This window comes from Somniosus microcephalus, chromosome 9 (genome assembly GCF_052327205.1).
Source record: "Somniosus microcephalus isolate GS21.2 chromosome 9, FLI_Smic_1.0, whole genome shotgun sequence".
In the NCBI taxonomy this organism is placed as follows: Eukaryota; Metazoa; Chordata; class Chondrichthyes; order Squaliformes; family Somniosidae; genus Somniosus; species Somniosus microcephalus.
In genome coordinates this window covers 228,711,432-228,738,676 of record NC_140995.1, presented here as the reverse complement: position 1 = coordinate 228,738,676, position 27,245 = coordinate 228,711,432, and the positions used below count along the sequence as shown (strand labels likewise).

At 43.3% G+C, this 27,245-nt stretch overlaps 1 protein-coding gene and 1 long non-coding RNA gene across 8 annotated transcripts in view; one reads left to right on the top strand and one right to left on the bottom strand.

Moving 5' to 3' along the window:
* Window positions 1-26,457, bottom strand: part of vegfab (vascular endothelial growth factor Ab) — a 62,405-nt gene extending 35,948 nt beyond the window's left edge. Inside the window, exons 1-3 of one of the 7 annotated variants that reach the window (XM_085997959.1) lie at window positions 26,329-26,457; window positions 8,238-8,931; window positions 3,847-3,919 (exon numbers count right to left, since the gene is read on the bottom strand). In XM_085997959.1, the coding sequence (XP_085854085.1) occupies window positions 3,847-3,919; window positions 8,238-8,303 (139 nt within the window). In that variant the 5' untranslated portion in view covers window positions 8,304-8,931; window positions 26,329-26,457. Of the gene's footprint in view, window positions 1-3,846; window positions 3,920-8,237; window positions 9,217-12,161; window positions 12,532-26,328 lie in introns of those variants that run through there. The other 6 variants (XM_085997958.1, XM_085997964.1, XM_085997963.1 and 3 more) reach the window with 6 other exon arrangements.
* On the top strand, window positions 9,365-12,331 carry LOC147113102 (uncharacterized). The gene is made up of 2 exons (XR_015079624.1): window positions 9,365-9,978; window positions 12,128-12,331. It is a non-coding gene; the product is annotated as an uncharacterized LOC147113102 (long non-coding RNA).
* Window positions 26,458-27,245: the final 788 nt, after the last annotated feature.

The window sequence follows — 27,245 nt, the reverse complement described above, 5'->3', positions numbered from 1 at the left end:
AGTGTCTGTACCAGTATCAGTGTCCGTACCAGTATCAGTGTACCAGTATCAGTGTATTTACCAGTATCAGTGTCTCTACCAGTATCAGTGCCTGTACTAGTATCAGTGTCTGTACCAGTATCAGTGACTGTACCAGTATCAGTGTCTGTACCAGTATCAGTGTCTGTACCAGTATCAGTGTCTGTACCAGTATCAGTGTCTGTACCAGTATCAGTGACTGTACCAGTATCAGTGTCTGTACCAGTATCAGTGTCTGTACCAGTATCAGTACCTGTACCAGTATCAGTGACTGTACCAGTATCAGTGTCTGCACCAGTATCAGTGTCTGTACCAGTATCAGTGTCTGTACCTGTATCACTGTCTGTAACAGTATCAGCGACTGTACCAGTATCAGTGCCTTTACCAGTATCAGTGTCTGTACCAGTAACAGTGACTGTACCAGTATCAGTGTCTGTACCAGTATCAGTGTCTGTACCAGTATCAGTACCTGTACCAGTATCAGTGTCTCTACCAGTATCAGTACCTGTACCAGTATCAGTGTCTATACCAGTATCAGTGTCTGTACCATTATCAGTGTCTGTACCAGTGTCAGTGTCTGTACCAGTATCAGTCTCTGTAACAGTATCAGTGACTCTACCAGTATCAGTGTCTGTACCAGTATCAATGCCTGTACAAGTATCAGTGTCTGTACCAGTATCAGTGTCTGTACCATTATCAGTGACTGTACCAGTATCAGTACCTGTACCAGTATCAGTGTCTGTATCAGTATCAGTGCCTGTACCAGTATCAGTGCCTGTACCAGTATCAGTGTCTGTACCAGTATCAGTGCCTGTACCAGTATCAGTGTCTGTACCAGTATCGCTGCCTGTACTAGTATCAGTGTCTGTATCAGTATTACTGTCGGTACCAGTATCAGTGTCTGTACCAGTATCAGTGTCTATACCAGTATCAGTGTCTGTACCATTATCAGTGTCTGTACCAGTGTCAGTGACTGTACCAGTATCAGTGTCTGTACCATTATCAGTGACTGTACCAGTATCAGTGTCTATACCGGTATCAATGCCTGTACCAGTATCAGTGTTTGTACCAATATCAGTGTCTGTACCAGTATCAGCGTCTGTCCCAGTACCAGTGACTGTACCAGTATCAGTGTCTGCACCAGTATCAGTGTTTGTACCAGTATCAGTGTCTGTACCTGTATCAGTGACTGTAACAGTGTCAGTGACTGTACCAGTATCAGTGCCTTTACCAGTATCAGTGTCTGTACCAGTATCAGTGTCTGTACCAGTATCAGTGCCTGTACCAGTATCAGTGTCTGTACCAGTAACAGTGACTGTACCAGTATCAGTGTCTGTACCAGTATCAGTGTCTGTACCAGTATCAGTGTCTCTACCAGTATCAGTACCTGTACCAGTATCAGTGTCTATACCAGTATCAGTGTCTGTACCATTATCAGTGACTGTGCCAGTATCAGTATCTGTACCAGTATCAGTGCCTGTACCAGTATCAGTGACTGTACCAGTATCAGTACCTGTACCAGTATCAGTGACTGTACCAGGATCAGTGTCTGTACCAGTATCAGTGTCTGTACCAGTATCAGTGACTGTACCAGTATCAGTGTCTGTACCAGTATCAGTGTCTGTACCAGTATAAGTGCCTGTACCAGTATCAGTGTCTGCACCAGTATCAGTGCCTGTACCAGTATCAGTGCCTGTACCAGTATCAGTGCCTGTACCATTATCAGCGTCTGTACCAGTACCAGTGACTGTACCAGTATCAGTGTCTGCACCAGTATCAGTGTCTGAACCAGTATCAGTATCTGCACCAGTATCAGTGTCTGTACCTGTATCACTGTCTGTAACAGTATCCGCGACTGTACCAGTATCAGTGCCTTTACCAGTATCAGTGCCTGTACCAGTATCAGTGTCTGTACCAGTAACAGTGACTGTACCAGTATCAGTGTCTGTACCAGTATCAGTACCTGTACCAGTATCAATGTCTCTACCAGTATCAGTACCTGTACCAGTATCAGTGTCTATGCCAGTATCAGTGTCTGTACCATTATCAGTGTCTGTACCAGTGTCAGTGACTGTACCAGTATCAGTGTCTGTACCATTATCAGTGACTGTACCAGTATCAGTGTCTATACCGGTATCAATGCCTGTACCAGTATCAGTGTTTGTACCAATATCAGTGTCTGTACCAGTATCAGTGACTGTACCAGTATCAGTACCTGTACCAGTGTCAGTGTCTGTATCAGTATCAGTGCCTGTACCTGTATCAGTGCCTGTACCAGTATCAGTGCCTGTATCAGTATCAGTGTCTGTACCAGTATCAGTGTCTGTACCAGTATCAGTGTCTGTACCAGTATCATTGCATGTACCAGTATCATTGTCTGTACCAGTATCAGTACCTGTACCAGTATCAGTGTCTGTACCAGTATCAGTGCCTGTACCAGTGTCAGTGACTGTACCAGTATCAGTACCTGTACCTGTACCAGTGACTGTACCAGTATCAGTGTCTGTACCAGTATCAGTGTCTTTACCAGTATCAGTGACTGTACCAGTATCAGTGTCTGTACCAGTATCAGTGTCTGTACCAGTATCAGTGTCTGTACCAGTATCAGTGACTGTACCAGTATTAGTGTCTGTACCAGTATCAGTGTCTGTACCAGTATCAGTGTCTGTACCAGTATCAGTGACTGTACCAGTATAAGTGCCTGTACCAGTATCAGTGTCTGTACCAGTATCAGTGTCTGTACCAGTATCAGTACCTGTACAAGTGGCAGTACCTGTACAAGTGTCAGAGCCTGTACCAGTATCAGTGTCTGTACCAGTATCAGTACCTGTACAAGTGTAAGTGTCTGTACCAGTATCAGTACCTCTTACAGTATCACTACCTGTCTGTAATGAATCTTGTGTGCTCGATGATAATTTGGAATTAATCAGCGCATCTTACATCAGAACGCAACCAATACAGCTTTACATTGAAGCAAAATCTCCAGAGAGCACGGCATTTGAACAGTGTCCAACTCATGAAAAATGCCATATACCACTCAGTCTCTCATACGCCCCGATCCCTTTCTGTCAAGCCACCTGATATTGGAAACAGTTTTGCCTTATTTACTCAATCGCAACCCCTCATAATTTTGAACACCACTGTTAATCTTTCCTTAACCTTCTCTGCCCAACAACCCCAGCTGCTCCAGTCTCTCCACATAACTGAAGTCCCTGATTCCTGGTACCATTCTACTAAATCTCCTCTGAACTCTCTCTAAGGCCTTGCCATCCTTCCTAAAGGACGGTGCCCAGAATTGGACACAACACTCCAGCTGAGGCCTAACCAGTGATTTCTAAAGGTTTAGCGCAACGTTACTGGCGCCGATGCCCAACCAGAAGTTGCCGACTCCGTACTCAAGTGAATGCCAAATAATTTCTTTGGAGGTGACGGGGATTTGGGGAAATGGGAACAGCCCTGTGTCGGTTACACTGCCCTCATATGAAATCTTTGACACAATTGTGCTTACAACCAGTTTGCCAGATACCAATTCATGGAAATAGTGGCTCTTTAAATAGCCCAAAAGGCCTCTTCACCACCACCGCCTCTGGATACCAGATACAGATAATGAACATCCCAGCGAAGCCTTGGGGGGGGGGGGGGGGGGGGGGAGGGGAGGGGAGGGGAATACAGGCTGGCAGCCGTGCTTCTGCCAGTGACCAGCAGGTGGCAATCTAATCCCGTGCTGAGCAATCTGGAGCCGCCAGTGATTCAAACGCGAATCTGTCTCATTTCAACAGGAGGGTCGAGGGTGGGGAGGGAAATAGATAACGTTTGGTCTGAAATTACCGCAATCGTTCGTTACATGCAACAGTTCGTTACCTTCGTTCCTTCGAGGTCCCTCGCTGGGGATGTGCGCCGTCTACAGAGCAAAAAATAAAACAGAGGAGGGAAGAGAGATGATAAATAGTTAAAAAAAGGCATTGGCATTCACCCCAGGCTGTCATTTATTAAACGAGGTGGCAGCAAAAGAACACACAGACAAAAAAAAGGACGCATTGCAAACATACTGGACAAACATAAAGGTTCCAGTCTGCAACAGGTTTGCCAATGGCTTGATTTCCAGAAATGTGGATTATTTTACACTATTTGTATTTTTAACCCCTTAACAAAAATGACTTATAGAATGACACAGCACAGCAGCAGGCCATTCGGCCCACCCTGCCTGTGCTAGCTCTCTGAAAGAGCTCTCCAATTGGCCCCACTCCCCAGCTCTTTCCCCAGAGCCCTGCACATTGCTCAAGTATTTTATCTTATTCATTTTTTTCAAAAGAAATGATAGATACAATTCCAGGATTCACATGGCCGAGAATTAATATTCAGACCTCTCTGACAATATCTTGTTCCTGCTTTTTTTTACAAGATATATTTTTAAGTTGGCCGGGCGTGACAACCAAACATTTCAGCGAACCTCAGTTTACTTAAAAAAAAGTTCACTTCTAAACAAAAATTGGCGGCAGCACAAGGGCGGGAGGAGTGACTAGATCATGAACCCAGGTCAAAGGGGGATTCAGTTATTTATTTTGAAATGCGACCTCCTGATTTCACATTTCGACATCACGGACTTTATACAAAAATATTGATTTACTCGCAGGAATAATAATCATTGAAGAGAGAGAGAGAGAGCGGGAGAAAATATTTAGTCAAGGAACAGGCAATAATTGTCAAGAATGTCTTCAGTGTAACATTAACCATCGCCGAAGAGCGGCACCTGCTGCACTTGGGCTCAACGTGTGTCGCAAGCTGGAGAGGGGTGAAAGTTTCAGGCAGAGAGGTTGCCGCTTTCACTGGTCGTTCAAACATTGGACGTGTCGAAAACAAGTCGGTGGGCGAATAGATAGATAGAAAGAGGGAGAAACAGGTGGAGGTGGAGGGAGAGGGAGAAATGGAGAGTCCGGGGGAAGAGATAGATGGATGGGTGGCGAGGGAGAAGTAAAGGGACAAATAGAGATTGAAACGGGTGGAGAAACAGAAAGGGAAAAGGGGAATTCAACAGAGAATCGGAGAGAGAGAAATAGGTGGAAAGGGAAAGAGACAGGGGGATGGAGAAATGTAGGGACAAAATAGAAGGGGATAGACGGAATGAGGCAGCGGGAGGGAGGGGGTAGACAGAATGAGAGACAAGTGCAAAAACAGCATCAGTCACACTTTTGAAAGGTTGTCTGTCTCGGCAGACGTCTGTCTGGTCTCATGAGTGTCTCTTTATTTGTATTTATTTCTGTGTCCGTTTATTGTGTGTGTGTGTGTATAAGTGTGTCTGTGCATATATATATGTAAGTGTGTGTATAAGTGTGTCTGTGCATATATATATGTAAGTGTGTGTATAAGTGTGTGTGTGACTGTGTATATAAGTGAGTGTGAGAGAGTGTGTGTATAAGTGTGTGTGAATGTGGTTATAAGTGTGTGTGCCTTTATATAAGTGACAATGTGTGAGAGTGTGTATGAGCATGTGTATAAATATGACAGTGTGTATGTGAGTGTGTGTGTGAAAGTATGTGAGAGTGTGTGTGAGTGTGGCAGTGTGTGTGTGAGTGAGTGAGAGTGTGTGTGAGTGTGGCAGTGTGTGTGAGAGTGTGTGTATAAGTATGAGAGTGTGTGTGACAGTGTGTGAGTGTGAAGGTGTGTTTGAGTGTGTGTGAGAGTGTATAAGTGTGTGTGTGTGAGTGCGTGAGTGTGTGTGTGACAGTGTGTGTGAGTGTGTGTTTGAGTGTGTGTGAGAGCGTGTATAAGTGTGGCAGTGTGTGCGAGTGTGTGTGCATGAGAGAGTGTGTGTGAGTGTGTGACAGTGTGTGTGTGAGGGTGTGGTTGAGTGTGTATAAGTGTGGCAGTGTGTGTGAGAGTGAGAGTGTGAGAGTGTGTATGAGAGTGTGTGACAGTGTGTGTGAGTGTGTGTGTAAGTGTGACTGTGTGTGTGAGTGAGAGTGTGTTTGAGTGAGAGTGTTTGTGTGAGTGTGTATAAGTGTGGCAGTGTGTGTGAGTGTGAGAGTGTGTGTGTGTGTGTGAGTGAGAGTGTGAGTGTGTGTGTAAGTGTGTGTGTGAGTGTGTATAAGTGTGGCAGTGTGTGAGTGAGTGTGTATAAGTGTGGCAGTGTGTGAGTGAGTGTGTATAAGTGTGGCAGTGTGTGTGTGAGTGTGTATAAGTGTGGCAGTGTGTGTGTGAGTGTGTATAAGTGTGGCAGTGTGTGAGTGAGTGTGTATAAGTGTGGCAGTGTGTGTGTGAGTGTGTATAAGTGTGGCAGTGTGTGAGTGAGTGTGTATAAGTGTGGCAGTGTGTGTGTGTGTATAAGTGTGGCAGTGTGTGTGTGAGTGTGTATAAGTGTGGCAGTGTGTGTGTGAGTGTGTATAAGTGTGGCAGTGTGTGTGTGAGTGTGTATAAGTGTGGCAGTGTGTGTGTGAGTGTGTATAAGTGTGGCAGTGTATGAGTGAGTGTATTAGCCAGTTTGCGTGTTTCGATGTCTGTCTCGGGGTCTGTCTCCCTGTGTGTCTATTCCGTGCCCTTTAACTAGTAATGATGGGCATTAACAGTCCGGTCAGGCGCGGAGCTGTGATGCTCAGCCGGCGGCTCTCTATGGAAATGTGCAGATTACTGAAGGATTTGAATGTAAATCAGCATCTCTTTCCCCCCTCCCAGAAACAATAATAATTAATAGTCACCGCCTCCCGTCTCACGGCTTTCATAGAAATGACTCCAATCACTGCTTTACAGAGCCTGTCTGAGAATCCCGCCCCCCCCCGCCCGCCCGCCCATCTCCTTCACAAGCCTGGAAGCTGCAAGCGGCTCTGGGCAAAGGTGGAAAGTCTCCGAAACCCGTGGTCCAATTCGTGATCTCAACCCGTTTTCAGGGTCAGGCAGAGAGGGGGAGAGGGAGAAGGAGGGGGAGAGGGAGAAGGAGGGGGAGAGGGAGAAGGAGGGGGAGAGGGAGAAGGAGGGGGAGAGGGAGAAGGAGGGGGAGGGAGAAGGAGGGGGAGAAGGAGGGGGAGAGGGAGAAGGAGGGGGAGAGGGAGAAGGAGGGGGAGAGGGAGAGGGGGAGAGGGAGGATCAGAGCTGGCAACAGCCCCCTGAGATTTTTTGTAAAAAATATCAAACTTTATGAAAGGGACTTGTCACTGCGCGGGACACACTAGGCAGCTGTGGAGTTTGCCGTCCTGAATTTATTGTTTTTTTTTAAACGTATCCAAACGCGCGAATATTTCCCTTTTAAGTAGGTAGTCACATCATTGTCTTACAAGATGTGGCGGGGGGTGAGGGGGGGAGGAGAGTACATGAATAGACAAATAAGTTTCCCTCCCTCCCTCTCTCCGGAGACCGGGTCCGTTCAGCCGCAATTCGGTCTGCGAGTCAAACCGCAGCAACCAGGGTTAAATCTGGTCAAACTCTGGTTGGTGTGTGTGTGGGGAGAGAGCAGGAGAAAGAGAGGGAGAGAGAGAGAGAGGCAGAGAGAATCAGGGAGAGGGAGAGAGAGGTAGGGAAGGAGAGAGACAGAGGGAAAGAGAGGTAGGGAAGGAGAGAGACAGAGGGAGAGAAGGAGAGAGGATGAGAGAGGGTGAGAGAGACAGAGGGAGAGAGAGCTGGAGAAGGAGACAGAGAGAGGGTGAGAGGGGAAAAGGAGAGACGGAGAGAGGATAAGAGAGACAGCGGGGGAGAGAGGGAGAGGGAGAGAGAGGTAGAGAAGGAGAGAGACAGTGAGAGGGAGAGAAGGAGAGAGACAGAGGGTGAGAGAGACATAGGGAGAGACAGAGAGAGGGTGAGAGAGGTAGAGAAGGAGAGAGAGAGGGTGAGAGAGGTAGAGAAGGAGAGAGGGTGAGAGAGAGCGAGAGGTAGAGAAGGAGAGAGAGAGAGGGTGTGAGAGAGAGAGAGAGGTAGAGAAGGAGAGAGACGGAGACAGGGTGAGAGAGAGGGAGAGGGAGAGACAGAGAAAGGGTGAGAGGGAGAAGGGGAAAGAGAGACAGAGAGGGAGAGAAACAGGGGGAGAGAGGGAGAGTGAAGAGAGAAAGTGAAATTGAACAATATTATCAATTTCATCATTACTTGCCCTCCCCTCCAGCCGGTGTCAAACCGGCTCTGCAACTCACACGTGCTGCTGTACAATAATTTAACAATAACAAATATATAATATATTCAATTATTAATCATTAGGGTAATAAATAAATCTCTCTATATATCCGGAGAGTGGGACTTACCTTAGCACTGTGAAAGTACAGCAGAGCGGCCAGAAAGCAGTTGAATAAACTGAGGAGCGAGTTCATGGTCGCTCGGTTATATTGTATCCCACCAGAAATACGACGAGAGGAACTTTCTTGATTGCGTTAGACTTTTGAAAAAAAATTAAAAAGCAATATTGAAAAGAGTCTGCGCGCTATAAGCAGACTGTCGTCATCGTACTCCACGGCCCGTGTCTGTTTTTGGAGGGTTGTAAAAACAAATAGAATCGTTCTTGTTGCAATATCACGATCTCTTGTAATGTTTTACTGCCAAGGGGTTTCGAGCAAGTACGCCGATCTCCTGTGTGTAACAGTTTCGGGTTTTTTCCCCCTCCCGGTCTCTCTCTCTCTTCCACTTCTGTTCTCCCGCGTTCAATCCTCTGTTCTCAATGTAACATCCCTCCTGTGTGGGGAAAACACCATCGACCCTCTTAATTTTTTTCACTCTCCTCTGAGTGTGTGTGTGTGTTTCTCTCTTTCTCTACACACACGTCTTCGGCTGGCCAACTGCAAAGACGAAGTTGATTGCACAGACTTTCTCTCTCACAGACAGACACATACACACAAACACACACGAGCGATCCGCTCCTGTTCAGACAGCTGCTTGTCCTCTGCTCTTGCAGGGGAGCGAGGGGGACGGTTGGTTGGCTGGCTGGCTGGTTGAAGCCCACAACTTGTTTTCAAAAAAAAAGAAAAAAAAATTCTTGATAAATATATGTCATGAAAATTCAAATCCAAGATCCTCTGCTGTAGTTGGAGCAAGAAAAACAAATCCAGCACCGAAGGAGAAGCAATTCCAACAAAAAAAAAATCTGTATATGTATTTATAGAATTATGGGGAGGAGGGGGGAAAAAGTACTGGGTTGGAAGTGGGCTCTCGAACGCCTTGTGTTGGTAATCCGACTGCCAGTCTCGCTGAGTTTAACTGCGCTGGTTCCCTCTCTCACTCTCTCTCTGGTCCAATTGAACACTCACTGCTCCGCCAATAGAGTAACTCTCTGCACTGATGGGCGTTGCCAATCGTTTGATCGCTTGTCGTCTGCTCGTTATTGAGAAAAAAAAGTTGGGGAGTTATTCCCTTAACCCCCCAGAAAAATCCGAATTTTAGAATCATCTGTGCGGTGACAGTTCTGGACATTGGTCTGGGGAAATTGATCTACTTGGGCTTCAATTGTTTATTACAGGTTGTGTCGATACATTCCAAATCCGAATGAGATCGATTTCTTTCGGTAAGTAAGGTTTTGGGATGCAGGACAGGAGTAATTGGAGGTGCAGCATGCTCGGGAGCAACAGGTGACCGCGGACCTCAGGTTCCCAAAGCTCTCCTAAGGACACTGGGGATTTCCCCCAGCTCGGATTCTGGCTCTGGGCAGGTAATTGATAGAGATTGATTGCCATGATAAATCGACAACTCCATGATCGTTGTATCATGCGACTGCCAGGATGGTAGAAAGTGAATTGGGTGGACCGCTGTCCTTTTCTCGTCCAGCATTTCCAATGTTCCCCACCTATTGGATTATTGGTAAGACCCAGCGTCTCACAGAGGGAGCCTCTGCAGTCTATCAACCTTGCCTTGCCTTCTCGGCAACTCCTGAAACTAAACCCAGCGTGTGGAAATAAGAACGAGATTTTAAAAGCGAAAGTTGGATTGAGTGCCTATTCTTAAAAGGGCAACGCTCATGTATAGGCATGTGAGCTAGGCGGCGACTGCGGGTCCAAGGTACAGTCTTTTCACAGCTAGTTTTGATTTTGTTCAATTTGCTGTTTTGTTCTCGAACAATAATAATATTGATTCTTTAATTACCGAAGAAAGGGTTTGAGAGTAAAGAGTGAAAGATATCTCCGCAGGTTAACAAGGGGAGAATTAGTATCAGGAGTAAAAGAGGAAGGTTAGAACATTCAAGGTTACATTGGGTACAGGGGGTGGCAATGAAGGAAAAGGGGATGAAAGGGAAATGGGAACAGGGCGGGTCAATGTGATCTGGACTATTGGCTGGAGTGGAGGGGAAAGCCTGACATGGATTGGGTGGGCCGAATGGCCTGTTTCTGCTTTGCAACTTCTATGCATGTCTACGTTTCAGTACATTTTTATGCAAAGGGTTGTCAGGGTATGAAGTACATTACCACAAATGGGCTATTGAAGACAAGTCAATTGAAGGAATTAGACTAAGACTTGAAGAATAAATATTAAAGGGCACCGGGGCAAGGGAGGGAAATGGGATTGGAGCGTAGCACTGGCATGGAGGGAGGGGCAGGAAAGGGCGGAATGGATTCCTTCTGTGTGGAGGTGTCCATGGTTTTATGAAATGTTGAATAAAGATGTTTGTGTGTGTATGTGGATGGGGTGAAGGAATAAAGGTGAGAGGGACTTACTGCGGTGAAGGTGATGCACACTCTACTGATGTCATGGTGTTGTAGAAGAGATCAGAAGCAGAGGGAGTAACTCCATGGGCAATAGCCATTGCAGGTTCAGTATCTTATTGTGGCCTGTACATAGAATGCCAGCTGCTCCCTGAAAATGTCTGGCGCTGGGTATCGTCTGATAGGTTGAACAATCCGGCCGGCCCCATGAATCTCAATGTGTGTTTGAATTGGAATTCCCTGGTATGCACAGCACAGAAACAGGCCATTCGGCCCAACCGGTCTATGCCGGTGTTCATGCTCCCCACGAACCTCCTCCCACCCCAATTCATCCAACCCCATCAACACACCCTTCTATTCCTTTCTCCCTCATGTGTTTATCTAGCTTCCCCTTAAATTCATCTCCGCTATTCGCCTCCACTACTCCCTGTGGCAGCGAGTTCCACATTCTCACCACTCTCTGGGTAAAGAAGTTTCTCCTGAATTCCCTACTGGATTTATTAGTGACTATCTTAGATTTATGGCCCCAGTTCTGGCCTCGCCCGCAAGTGGAAACATCTCGACATCTACTCTATCAAACCCTTCATAATCTTGTGACCTCTATCAGGTCACCCCCTCAACCTTCTCTTTTCTAGAGAATAGAGCCTCAGTCTGTTCAATCTTTCCTCTCGGTTCTGGTATCATTCTAGTAAATCCTTTTTTGCACCTTTTCCAGTGCCTCTCTATCCTTTTAATATGGAGAGCAGAACAATTTCTTGCTGTCGCTCCTCTTTGTCTGCCCTCTCTGTATCTGTACAGTTTCTCCGTCTCTCTCTCTATATATACAATGTGACTCTATCATCGGTTTCTCTTGCAGCCTAGGCTCTTTCTTTCTGTATCTGTATCGGTCTGTCCACCTGCCTCTCTAAATATACCTCTGTCTCTCCTATCTCTGTTTCTCGCTGTCTGTATTTCTCCTCTCTGTATCTGTATGAGTCTGTTTGCCTGTTCATCTCTCTCTATATATATATATATATATATATATATAATCTGTCTCTCCTATCTCTGTTTCACTTGCCATCTGTGTTCTTTCTTTCTCTCTGTATCTGTCCCTCCATTGCCAAGAATTACCGTGGCTGATATCAGCAGATGAATGTTTAATGTGTATTTTGGACATTCCCCATGTCCACTGTTGTATCAGAGGCTTTAAGCTGTTCATTTTAAATGGGTTAATGCCTCTGACAAAAGAATATCATTGGAAATGTATTGAGTCTTTAATATTACTGGCACTGATTTCTACACTTGCATCGCTCCACTCCCTCCTCTCTCTCTGTTGCATTCTGTTTCTCCCGGTGTATCTGTGTCTCCACTTGTTTTGCTGTCTCTGTCTTTCCTCCCTGCCTCATGATTTTCCCCTTTCCTCTCTCTCTACCTGTCTCCCTCTCTCTTTCCACATCTCACCTCTAGCTCCCACTGCCTGGTCTTTCTTGTCTGACTTGTTATTTTATCCCTGCTGTGTTCATTTCTAGATTCCAAGCTGTAAAAAAAAACCCTTATACAAACTTTGGAGAGGGTCCAGTGGAGAACAATGATCCCGACTGTCGAGGGGGGATGAGCAACGAGGAGGGGGTTCAGAGAGACTGAAGTCCAGAGAGAGGAACCATCCTGGAGAGATAAATCGCTTAGATCAAGTAAACTCGGAATATCATTTCAAAATAAAGCTTAAAGCAGATCTCCTTTACTCAAAGTTAAATATTTGGTCTGATCTGAGGGAAAGTCAAGAACACACGAGGCAGCATCAAAATGCAACAGGGAATAAACTCAGCCTTTCCTTGCCTTTGATGTTTTATCAATTAATGTTCTTCTGCTTGTATATACCGTCTCTGCTTTCTTGGCCTCTCTCTGTCTCTGCGCCTTTCACTCTTTCCCTTTTCCGTCTGATGAAATGAGCTGTCTCGAATGACTCGAGTGCATGTCGAGTAAGCTCCCTCGGCCATTGGTCGGGCGGTGTAGAGGCGGTACCCCTGAGGCGCTGGCAACCTCTGGGCCATGTGATCTCCGCCCCTCTATTTAAACATCCGAGCTGTTTGATCAAACAACTTTTACTGTTTTAAAGGGGGCGCGCAGACCATGTCCGTTTGCAAAAGTTCTCTCGCTCTGAAAAGACGGGAGCAACAGCAGATAACGTTTGATTTTACTTAGGGGAGTGGGGCCAATTGGACAGCACTGGCACGATGGGCCGAATGGTCTCCTTCTGTGCTGAATCGTTCTATAATTTAGAACACGGTTATTGATTATATAGTGTCCACTGAGGTGCGATTTCCTGGAAATGAACTGCTGACTGTGACTCAATCAATTTGCAATAATTATATTGCAGACATTAGTTCAGCAGTATTGACATCATCTAGTATTGACAGCCCAGCGCACACTGGCCACAGCAATGCCCATCCCACCTCCCCCAAGAGAAAATTGAATAAAGCTACGTCAAGACATTCACAGCATAGTTTATAAATAACTGACAACACAGTCGAAACTTCTAAACTCAGTTAGATTCCAGTCTGTAATCACTCCCAGGTATCCATTATTCTATATATAAACCATCTGAACCCCTCGATTTGATTCCAGTCTGTAATCACTCCCAGGTATCCATTATTCTATATAAAAACCATCTGAACCCCTCGATTAGATTCCAGCCTGTAATCACTCCCAGGTATCCATTATTCTATATATAAACCATCTGAACCCCTCGATTAGATTCCAGTCTGTAATCACTCCCAGGTATCCATTATTCTATATATAAACCATCTGAACCCCTCGATTAGATTCCAGTCTGTAATCACTCCCAGGTATCCATTATTCTATATAAAAACCATCTGAACCTCTCGATTAGATTCCAGTCTGTAATCACTCCCGGGTATCCATTATTCTATATATAAACCATCTGAACCCCTCGATTTGATTCCAGTCTGTAATCACTCCCAGGTATCCATTATTCTATATATAAACCATCTGAACCCCTCGATTAGATTCCAGTCTGTAATCACTCCCAGGTATCCATTATTCTATATAAAAACCATCTGAACTCCTCGATTAGATTCCAGTCTGTAATCACTCCCGGGTATCCATTATTCTATATATTAACCACCTGAACCCCTCGATTAGATTCCAGCCTGTAATCACTCCCGGGTATCCATTATTCTATATATTAACCACCTGAACCCCTCGATTAGATTCCAGCCTGTAATCACTCCCGGGTATCCATTATTCTATATATTAACCACCTGAACCCCTCGATTAGATTCCAGTCTGTAATCACTCCCGGGTATCCATTATTCTATATATTAACCATCTGAACCCCTCGATTAGATTCCAGTCTGTAATCACTCCCGGGTATCCATTATTCTATATATTAACCACCTGAACCCCTCGATTAGATTCCAGCCTGTAATCACTCCCAGGTATCCATTATTCTATATATAAACCATCTGAACCCCTCGATTAGATTCCAGTCTGTAATCACTCCCGGGTATCCATTATTCTATATATTAACCATCTGAACCCCTCGATTAGATTCCAGTCTGTAATCACTCCCAGGTATCCATTATTCTATATATAAACCATCTGAACCCCTCGATTAGATTCCAGTCTGTAATCACTCCCGGGTATCCATTATTCTATATATTAACCACCTGAACCCCTCGATTAGATTCCAGCCTGTAATCACTCCCAGGTATCCATTATTCTATATATAAACCAGCTGAACCCCTCGATTAGATTCCAGCCTGTAATCACTCCCAGGTATCCATTATTCTATATATAAACTATCTGAACACCTCGATTAGATTCCAGCCTGTAATCACTCCCAGGTATCCATTATTTTATATATAAACCAGCTGAACCCCTCGATTAGATTCCAGTCTGTAATCACTCCCAGGTATCCATTATTCTATATATAAACCATCTGAACCCCTCGATTAGATTCCAGTCTGTAATCACTCCCAGGTATCCATTATTCTATATATAAACCAGCTGAACCCCTCGATTAGATTCCAGTCTGTAATCACTCCCAGGTATCCATTATTCTATATATAAACCAGCTGAACCCCTCGATTAGATTCCAGTCTGTAATCACTCCCAGGTATCCATTATTCTATATATAAACCATCTGAACCCCTCGATTAGATTCCAGTCTGTAATCACTCCCGGGTATCCATTATTCTATATATAAACCACCTGAACCCCTCGATTAGATTCCAGTCTGTAATCACTCCCAGGTATCCATTATTCTATATATAAACCACCTGAACCCCTCGATTAGATTCCAGTCTGTAATCACTCCCAGGTATCCATTATTCTATATATAAACCATCTGAACTCCTCGATTAGATTCCAGTCTGTAATCACTCCCAGGTATCCATTATTCTATATATAAACCATCTGAACCCCTCGATTAGATTCCAGTCTGTAATCACTCCCGGGTATCCATTATTCTATATATAAACCACCTGAACCCCTCGATTAGATTCCAGTCTGTAATCACTCCCAGGTATCCATTATTCTATATATAAACCATCTGAACCCCTCGATTAGATTCCAGTCTGTAATCACTCCCAGGTATCCATTATTCTATATATAAACCATCTGAACCCCTCGATTAGATTCCAGTCTGTAATCACTCCCAGGTATCCATTATTCTATATATTAACCACCTGAACCCCTCGATTAGATTCCAGTCTGTAATCACTCCCAGGTATCTATTATTCTATATATAAACCATCTGAACCCCTCGATTAGATTCCAGTCTGTAATCACTCCCGGGTATCCATTATTCTATATATTAACCACCTGAACCCCTCGATTAGATTCCAGCCTGTAATTACTCCCAGGTATCCATTATTCTATATATAAACCATCTGAACCCCTCGATTAGATTCCAGTCTGTAATCACTCCCAGGTATCCATTATTCTATATATTAACCATCTGAACCCCTCGATTAGATTCCAGTCTGTAATCACTCCCGGGTATCCATTATTCTATATATAAACCATCTCAACCCCTCGATTAGATTCCAGTCTGTAATCACTCCCAGGTATCCATTATTCTATATATAAACCATCTGAACCCCTCGATTAGATTCCAGTCTGTAATCACTCCCAGGTATCCATTATTCTATATATAAACCATCTGAACCCCTCGATTAGATTCCAGTCTGTAATCACTCCCAGGTATCCATTATTCTATATATAAACCATCAGAACCCCTCGATTAGATTCCAGTCTGTAATCACTCCCAGGTATCCATTATTCTATATATAAACCATCTGAACCCCTCGATTAGATTCCAGTCTGTAATCACTCCCAGGTATCCATTATTCTATATATAAACCATCTGAACCCCTCGATTAGATTCCAGTCTGTAATCACTCCCGGGTATCCATTATTCTATATATAAACCATCTGAACCCCTCGATTAGATTCCAGTCTGTAATCACTCCCAGGTATCCATTATTCTATATGTAAACCATCTGAACCCCTCGATTAGATTCCAGTCTGTAATCACTCCCTGGTATCCATTATTCTATATATAAACTATCTGAACCTCTCGATTAGATTCCAGTCTGTAATCACTCCCAGGTATCCATTATTCTATATATAAACCATCTCAACCCCTCGATTAGATTCCAGTCTGTAATCACTCCCGGGTATCCATTATTCTATATATAAACCATCTCAACCCCTCGATTAGATTCCAGTCTGTAATCACTCCCAGGTATCCATTATTCTATATATAAACCATCTGAACCCCTCGATTAGATTCCAGTCTGTAATCACTCCCAGGTATCCATTATTCTATATATAAACCATCTGAACCCCTCGATTAGATTCCAGTCTGTAATCACTCCCAGGTATCCATTATTCTATATATAAACTATCTGAACCCCTCGATTAGATTCCAGTCTGTAATCACTCCCAGGTATCCATTATTCTATATATAAACCATCTGAACCCCTCGATTAGATTCCAGTCTGTAATCACTCCCAGGTATCCATTATTCTATATATAAACCATCTGAACCCCTCGATTAGATTCCAGTCTGTAATCACTCCCAGGTATCCATTATTCTATATATAAACCATCTGAACCCCTCGATTAGATTCCAGTCTGTAATCACTCCCAGGTATCTATTATTCTAAATATAAACCATCTGAACCCCTCGATTAGATTCCAGTCTGTAATCACTCCCAGGTATCCATTATTCTATATATAAACCATCTGAACCCCTCGATTAGATTCCATTCTGTAATCACTCCCAGGTATCCATTATTCTATATATAAACTATCTGAACCCCTCGATTAGATTCCAGTCTGTAATCACTCCCAGGTATCCATTATTCTATATATAAACCATCTGAACCCCTCGATTAGATTCCAGCCTGTAATCACTCCCAGGGATCCATTATTCTATATATAAACCATCTGAACCCCTCGATTAGATTCCAGTCTGTAATCACTCCCAGGTATCCATTATTCTATATATAAACCATCTGAACCCCTCGATTAGATACCAGTCTGTAATCACTCCCGGGTATCCATTATTCTATATATAAACCATCTGAACCCCTCGATTAGATTCCAGTCTGTAATCACTCCCAGGTATCGATTATTCTATATATAAACCATCTGAACCCCTCGATTAGATTCCAGTCTGTAATCACTCCCAGGTATCCATTATTCTATATATAAACCATCTCAACCCCTCGATTAGATTCCAGTCTGTAATCACTCCCAGGTATCCATTATTCTATATATAAACCATCTGAACCCCTCGATTAGATTCCAGTCTGTAATCACTCCCAGGTATCCATTATTCTATATATAAACTATCTGAACCCCTCGATTAGATTCCAGTCTGTAATCACTCCCAGGTATCCATTATTCTATATATAAACCATCTGAACCCCTTGATTAGATTCCAGTCTGTAATCACTCCCAGGTATCCATTATTCTATATATAAACCATCTGAACCCCTCGATTAGATTCCAGTCTGTAATCACTCCCAGGTATCCATTATTCTATATATAAACCATCTGAACCCCTCGATTAGATTCCAGTCTGTAATCACTCCCAGGTATCCATTATTCTATATATAAACCATCTGAACCCCTCGATTAGATTCCAGTCTGTAATCACTCCCAGGTATCCATTATTCTAAATATAAACCATCTGAACCTCTCGATTAGATTCCAGTCTGTAATCACTCCCAGGTATCCATTATTCTATATATAAACCATCTGAACCCCTCGATTAGATTCCAGTCTGTAATCACTCCCAGGTATCTATTATTCTATATATAAACCATCTGAACCCCTCGATTAGATTCCAGTCTGTAATCACTCCCAGGTATCTATTATTCTATATATAAACCATCTGAACCCCTCGATTAGATTCCAGTCTGTAATCACTCCCAGGTATCCATTATTCTATATATAAACCATCTGAACCCCTCGATTAGATTCCAGTCTGTAATCACTCCCAGGTATCCATTATTCTAAATATAAACCATCTGAACCTCTCGATTAGATTCCAGTCTGTAATCACTCCCAGGTATCCATTATTCTATATATAAACCATCTGAACCCCTCGATTAGATTCCAGTCTGTAATCACTCCCAGGTATCCATTATTCTAAATATAAACCATCTGAACCTCTCGATTAGATTCCAGCCTGTAATCACTCCCAGGTATCCATTATTCTATATATAAACCATCTGAACCCCTCGATTAGATTCCAGTCTGTAATCACTCCCAGGTATCCATTATTCTAAATATAAACCATCTGAACCCCTCGATTAGATTCCAGTCTGTAATCACTCCCAGGTATCCATTATTCTATATATAAACCATCTGAACCCCTCGATTAGATTCCAGCCTGTAATCACTCCCAGGTATCCATTATTCTATATATAAACCATCTGAACCCCTCGATTAGATTCCAGTCTGTAATCACTCCCAGGTATCTATTATTCTATATATAAACCATTTGAACCCCTCGATTAGATTCCAGTCTGTAATCACTCCCAGGTATCCATTATTCTATGTATAAACCATCTGAACCTCTCGATTAGATTCCAGTCTGTAATCACTCCCAGGTATCCATTATTCTATATATAAACCATCTGAACCCCTCGATTAGATTCCAGTCTGTAATCACTCCCAGGTATTCATTATTCTATGTATAAACCATCTGAACCTCTCGATTAGATTCCAGTCTGTAATCACTCCCAGGTATCCATTATTCTATATATAAACTATCTGAACCCCTCGATTAGATTCCAGTCTGTAATCACTCCCAGGTATCCATTATTCTATATATAAACCATCTGAACCCCTCGATTAGATTCCAGTCTGTAATCACTCCCAGGTATTCATTATTCTATGTATAAACCATCTGAACCTCTCGATTAGATTCCAGCCTGTAATCACTCCCAGGTATCCATTATTCTATATATAAACTATCTGAACCCCTCGATTAGATTCCAGCCTGTAATCACTCCCAAGTATCTATTATTCTATATATAAACCATCTGAACCCCTCGATTAGATTCCAGCCTGTAATCACTCCCAGGTATCCATTATTCTATATATAAACCATCTGAACCCCTCGATTAGATTCCAGCCTGTAATCACTCCCAGGTATCTATTATTCTATATATAAACTATCTGAACCCCTCGATTAGATTCCAGTCTGTAATCACTCCCAGGTATCCATTATTCTATATATAAACCATCTGAACCCCTCGATTAGATTCCAGTCTGTAATCTCTCCCAGGTATCCATTATTCTATATATAAACCATCTGAACCCCTCGATTAGATTCCAGTCTGTAATCACTCCCAGGTATCCATTATTCTATATATAAACCATCTGAACCCCTCGATTAGATTCCAGCCTGTAATCACTCCCAGGTATCCATTATTCTATATATAAACCATCTGAACCCCTCGATTAGATTCCAGTCTGTAATCTCTCCCAGGTATCCATTATTCTATATATAAACCATCTGAACCCCTCGATTAGATTCCAGTCTGTAATCACTCCCAGGTATCCATTATTCTATATATTAACCATCTGAACCCCTCGATTAGATTCCAGTCTGTAATCACTCCCAGGTATCCATTATTCTATATATAAACCATCTGAACCCCTCGATTAGATTCCAGTCTGTAATCACTCCCAGGTATCCATTATTCTATATATAAACCATCTGAACCCCTCGATTAGATTCCAGTCTGTAATCACTCCCAGGTATCCATTATTCTATATATAAACCATCTGAACCCCTCGATTAGATTCCAGTCTGTAATCACTCCCAGGTATCCATTATTCTATATATAAACCATCTGAACCCCTCGATTAGATTCCAGTCTGTAATCACTCCCAGGTATCCATTATTCTATATATAAACCATCTGAACCCCTCGATTAGATTCCAGTCTGTAATCACTCCCAGGTATCCATTATTCTATATATTAACCATCTGAACCCCTCGATTAGATTCCAGCCTGTAATCACTCCCAGGTATCCATTATTCTATATATTAACCATCTGAACCCCTCGATTAGATTCCAGTCTGTAATCACTCCCAGGTATCCATTATTCTATATATAAACCATCTGAACCCCTCGATTAGATTCCAGCCTGTAATCACTCCCAGGTATCCATTATTCTATATATAAACCATCTGAACCCCTCGATTAGATTCCAGTCTGTAATCACTCCCAGGTATCCATTATTCTATATATTAACCATCTGAACCCCTCGATTAGATTCCAGCCTGTAATCACTCCCAGGTATCCATTATTCTATATATAAACCATCTGAACCCCTCGATTAGATTCCAGTCTGTAATCACTCCCAGGTATCCATTATTATTCTATATATAAACCATCCGAACCCTTCGATTAGATTCCAGTCTGTAATCACTCCCAGGTATCCATTATTCTATATATAAACCATCTGAACCCCTCGATTAGATTCCAGCCTGTAATCACTCCCAGGTATCTATTATTCTATATATAAACCATCTGAACCCCTCGATTAGATTCCAGTCTGTAATCACTCCCAGGTATCTATTATTCTATATATAAACCATCTGAACCCCTCGATTAGATTCCAGTCTGTAATCACTCCCAGGTATCCATTATTCTATATATAAACCATCTGAACCCCTCGATTAGATTCCAGTCTGTAATCTCTCCCAGGTATCCATTATTCTATATATAAACCATCTGAACCCCTCGATTAGATTCCAGTCTGTAATCACTCCCAGGTATCCATTATTCTATATATAAACCATCTGAACCCCTCGATTAGATTCCAGTCTGTAATCACTCCCAGGTATCCATTATTCTATATATAAACCATCTGAACCCCTCGATTAGATTCCAGTCTGTAATCACTCCCAGGTATCCATTATTCTATATATAAACCATCTGAATCCCTCGATTAGATTCCAGTCTGTAATCACTCCCAGGTATCGATTATTCTATATATAAACCATCTGAACCCCTCGATTAGATTCCAGCCTGTAATCACTCCCAGGTATCCATTATTCTATATATAAACCATCTGAACCCCTCGATTAGATTCCAGTCTGTAATCACTCCCAGGTATCCATTATTCTATATATAAACCATCCGAACCCCTCGATTAGATTCCAGTCTGTAATCACTCCCAGGTATCCATTATTCTATATATAAACCATCCGAACCCCTCGATTAGATTCCAGTCTGTAATCACTCCCAGGTATCCATTATTCTATATATAAACCATCTGAACCTCTCGATTAGATTCCAGTCTGTAATCACTCCCAGGTATCCATTATTCTATATATAAACCATCCGAACCCCTCGATTAGATTCCAGTCTGTAATCACTCCCAGGTATCCATTATTCTATATATAAACCATCTGAACCCCTCGATTAGATTCCAGTCTGTAATCACTCCCAGGTATCCATTATTCTATATATAAACCATCTGAACCCCTCGATTAGATTCCAGTCTGTAATCACTCCCAGGTATCCATTATTCTATATATAAACCATCTGAACCCCTCGATTAGATTCCAGCCTGTAATCACTCCCAGGTATCTATTATTCTATATATAAACCATCTGAACCCCTCGATTAGATTCCAGTCTGTAATCACTCCCAGGTATCTATTATTCTATATATAAACCATCTGAACCCCTCGATTAGATTCCAGTCTGTAATCACTCCCTGGTATCCATTATTCTATATATAAACCATCTGAACCCCTCGATTAGATTCCAGTCTGTAATCACTCCCGGGTATCCATTATTCTATATATAAACCATCTGAACCCCTCGATTAGATTCCAGTCTGTAATCACTCCCAGGTATCTATTATTCTATATATAAACCATCTGAACCCCTCGATTAGATTCCAGTCTGTAATCACTCCCAGGTATCCATTATTCTATATATTAACCATCTGAACCCCTCGATTAGATTCCAGTCTGTAATCACTCCCAGGTATCCTTTATTCTATATATAAACCATCTGAACCCCTCGATTAGATTCCAGTCTGTAATCCCTCCCAGGTATCCATTATTCTATATATAACCCATCTGAACCCCTCGATTAGATTCCAGTCTGTAATCACTCCCAGGTATCCATTATTCTATATATTAACCATCTGAACCCCTCGATTAGATTCCAGTCTGTAATCACTCCCAGGTATCCATTATTCTATATATAAACCATCTGAACCCCTCGATTAGATTCCAGTCTGTAATCACTCCCAGGTATCCATTATTCTATATATAAACCATCTGAACCCCTCGATTAGATTCCAGTCTGTAATCACTCCCAGGTATCCATTATTCTATATATAAACCATCTGAACCCCTCGATTAGATTCCAGTCTGTAATCACTCCCAGGTATCCATTATTCTATATATAAACCATCTGAACCCCTCGATTAGATTCCAGTCTGTAATCACTCCCAGGTATCCATTATTTTATATATAAACCATCTGAACCCCTCGATTAGATTCCAGCCTGTAATCACTCCCAGGTATCCATTATTCTATATATAAACCATCTGAACCCCTCGATTAGATTCCAGCCTGTAATCCCTCCCAGGTATCCATTATTCTATATATAAACCATCTGAACCCCTCGATTAGATTCCAGTCTGTAATCACTCCCAGGTATCCATTATTCTATATATAAACCATCTGAACCCCTCGATTAGATTCCAGTCTGTAATCACTCCCAGGTATCCATTATTCTATATATAAACCATCTGAACCCCTCGATTAGATTCCAGTCTGTAATCACTCCCAGGTATCCATTATTCTATATATTAACTATCTGAACCCCTCGATTAGATTCCAGCCTGTAATCACTCCCAGGTATCCATTATTCTATATATTAACTATCTGAACCCCTCGATTAGATTCCAGCCTGTAATCACTCCCAGGTATCCATTATTCTATATATAAACCATCTGAACCCCTCGATTAGATTCCAGTCTGTAATCACTCCCAGGTATCCATTATTCTATATATAAACCATCTGAACCCCTCGATTAGATTCCAGTCTGTAATCACTCCCAGGTATCCATTATTCTATATATAAACCATCTGAACCCCTCGATTAGATTCCAGCCTGTAATCACTCCCAGGTATCCATTATTCTATATATAAACCATCTGAACCCCTCGATTAGATTCCAGTCTGTAATCACTCCCAGGTATCCATTATTCTATATATAAACCATCTGAACCCCTCGATTAGATTCCAGTCTGTAATCACTCCCAGGTATCCATTATTCTATATATAAACCATCTGAACCCCTCGATTAGATTCCAGCCTTGCAGTCACTCCCAGGATCAATTGATCCAGCTGTGATCCTAAAGGTTTAATGTAGATGAAAGCTAATTTATATATTCATTGACAGCCATGGAATGGGACCTGTCGAGATCAAAATACAAGAGTGTAAGATGCACTTCTCTTCTGTTACTTTGTACCCAACGGATCCAGAGGGGAAGAGGGACCAGGTTAAGCTAAAGACATACTGGAGTAATTCCTTATTCTGATGACACTTTTATATTATTGCTGAGGATTCTGGAAAATGTCATTCTGCATTGCAATTGTAATGGGGAAGCAATGTGCTTCTGTGCATATGTCATTATCTGCACACTATGTAAAAAGGCTTTAATTTGCACTCATTACCCTTTGTTTCCTGAGCTCACTGGCTCAATGCTAGGGTACAGCTCCATGACTGCAAGCAGCCATTTGCTCCCTTCCCCAAGTGGGCTTTTTTTTCTTTGCACACGAGGCTGGTCAGTGAGTTCTGGCAGGCTATTCGGCTGTGGAAGGACATCACAAGCGAGGCTGATCTTGTCCTCCCCCTGATGTCCAACTGGATGGGGGGTCATTGGATGGCAGCAACAATCAGCGGCAAGAACCCTGGCTGACTTACCCCTCCCCATCTCCCCCAGCCCTGCTTCCCCCATCCCTAGCCCAGTGACCATAGACCAGGAATCGAATCTGGGAGCTTTCTGACCCCTTGTAGAAAATGTTGGGATTTGTTGATGTCTATCTCCCTATCTCTGTAAACTCCTCCAGCCCTACAACCCTCCCAAATGTCTGCACGGCTCAAACTCTGGCCTCTTGCACATCCCCAATTTTCATCACTCCACCATTGGTGGCCGTGCTTTCAGCTGCCTAGGCCCTAAGCTCTGGAATTCCATCTCTAAGCCTCTATGTCTCTCTACCTCTCTTTCCTCTTTTAAGATGCTCCTTGAAACCTATCTCTTTGACCAAGCTTTTGCTCACCCATCCAAACATCTCCTTACGTGACTCGATGTCAAATTTTGCTTAATAACACTCCTGTGAAGTATCTTGGGACCTTTTATTACGTTAAAGGCACTGTAGAATTGAAAAGTGTTGTTATTGTCTTGCTGAATCACTGGCCCCTACCTATGATCATGTGCCTTGTGTAAAAAAAAATATATATATTTTGAGCTTTTGACAATGTAATTGTTCATTTTCTTTTATCCAGGAGTGTTCATTTTATTTTGGTTACAAGGTTATTTTACTCATAATTCCCCTTTTTCACTTTGATTTCTGACTTGACACCCTGTGGCTGGGAGGGTGAGCTCACAGTTATCACTAATGCCTCCTTGCCTATAACTGGCCACTAGGGGATGCCAGGGACCATGCAACTGTGGTGCTCCTGTCTAGGTTTCCCTCCCTCTCCCCCTCCCCCTTTCTTACGAGATACATCGGAGCAGGAGTCGGCCATTCAGCCACCTCGAGCCTGCTCTGCCATTCAATTCGATCACGACCGATCTGTACCTCAACCCCATTTACCTGCCTTTGCTCCATATCTCTTGATGCCCTCACCCAACCAAAACCTATCGATATCAGTCTCGAAAGCTTGAATTGACTCTCAGCATCTATAGCCTTTATTGCACAGGTCGGCAACTGAACTCCGGGGAACTTGCCTTGAAATAAAGAAAGACTTGCATTTATATAGCACCTTTCACAACCACTGGACGTCTCAATGCGCTTTACGGCCACTTAAGTACTTTTTGAAGTGCAGCCACTGTTGTAATGTTGGAAACGTGGCAGCTAATCAGATAATGACCAGATAATCTGTTTTTAGTGATAAATATTGGCCAGGACACCGGGGAGAACTCCCCTGCTCTTCTTCAAAATAGTGCCTTAGGATCTTTTACGTCCACCTGAAAGCAGACAGGGCTTTGGTTTAACATCTCATCTGAAAGGCGGCACCTCAGACAGTGCAGCACTCCCTTAGTACTGCACTGCAGTGTCAGCCTAGATTTTTGTGCTCAAGTCTCTGGAGTGGGACTTGAACCCACAACTTTCTGAGTCAAAGGCGAAGGTGCTACCCACTGGGCCACGGGTAACACTGACCCTCTCCAGCCGGAGTGTTTGTGAATCCTTCAAGTGCAGGTGGTGGGTTCTAGAGCAAACAGTGGCTGCAGATACATAGATACATAGAAGATAGGAGCAGGAGTAGGCCATTCGGCCCCTCGAGCCTGTTCCGCCATTCAATGAGATCATGGCTGATCATCCAAATTCAGTACCCTGTCCCTGCCTTCTCCCCATATCCCTTGATCCCTATAGCCTTAAGAAATATATCTAACTCCTTCTTGAATATATTTAATGAATTGGCCTCCACTGCCTTCTGTGGTAGAGAATTCCACAGGTTCACCACTCTCTGGGTGAAGAAATTCCTCCGCATCTCAGTCCTAAATGGCTTACCCCTTATCCTTAGACTGTGACCCCTGGTTCTGGACTCTCCCATCATCGGGAACACCCTTCCTGCATCTAGTCTGTCTAGTCCTGTTAGAATTTTATAACTTTCAATGAGATCCCCTCTCATTCTTCTAAACTCTAGTGAATATAAGCCTAATCGACCCAATCTCTCCTCATAAGTCATTCCTGCCATCCCAGGTATTAGTTTGGTGAATCTTCGCTGTACTCTCTCCATGGCAAGAACATCCTTCCTCAGATAAGGCGACCAAAAACTGCACACAATACTCGAGATGTGGTCTCACCAAGGCCCTGTACAACTGCAGCAAGACATCCTTGTTCCTGTACTCAAATCCTCTCGCTATGAAGGCCAACATACCACTTGCCTTCTTAACTGCCTGCTGCACCTGCATGCTTACCTTCAGTGACTGGTGCACAAGAACACCCAGGTCTCGTTGCACTTCCCCTTCTCCCAATCTCAGATAATAATCGGTCTTCCAGTTTTTGCCACCGAAGTGGATAACCTCTTGGAAGAGTTGGAATAAACAGGTCCTTTTCCGAGTGGCAGGCAGTGACTAGCGGGGTATTGCAGGGATCGGTGCTTGGATCCCAGCTATTCACAATATATATAAATGACCGGGGGGGGGCGGAGGAGCAGCTTCTCAAAAAAGGGTCTCTAGTTACTGGGGGAGGGGGAGGAAACCAGCTTGATGGGACTTTCTATTATGTGCCAAGGCAATAGTAGGAACACATATAAAATGTATTGCCCTTTTAATTCCGTTTATTGCTTCACCGCTGGGGCTGTAAGAGCCGCGCAGGCTGCACTGTACATGCAGTTGTACACGTCCGTTTTTCCTCCATTGTGAAAAAAAACTGGATCGAAAATTACTTTATTAAAAAGCGGGTCCCACCAAATAGAGAAATGAAACGCACACATCACACATCACACACACACAAAGTGGACAGAAGTAACTTCCTGGTACGGTCGATGCAAATATTTTACTGTGAAGCGCCGGGGTAAATCGGGAAGTCAAGCTAATGAATAAAAAGGGACGGTCGGCGATGCCCCTTTCAGACGGTGCAAGTGACGGGCTTGAGTCTGAGGCCAGACCAGCGCGCTTTGAAGCTGGGGGTCGAGTGCGTTTCTGCAAATGTCTGAAACCGAGCTTGGCGGGGGTGGGGGAGACAATAAATGAACTCGCGGCCGCTCGGGAAATCGATGTTAATTTGTTAGGATGGCTGGTGAATTTACAGTAACAACTCCCCTCAGCTCTCAGGGCGGACGGGTCTCTCTCTCTGTGTAGTCCGGATCAACGGGTTCGTTGGACTGTGGTGG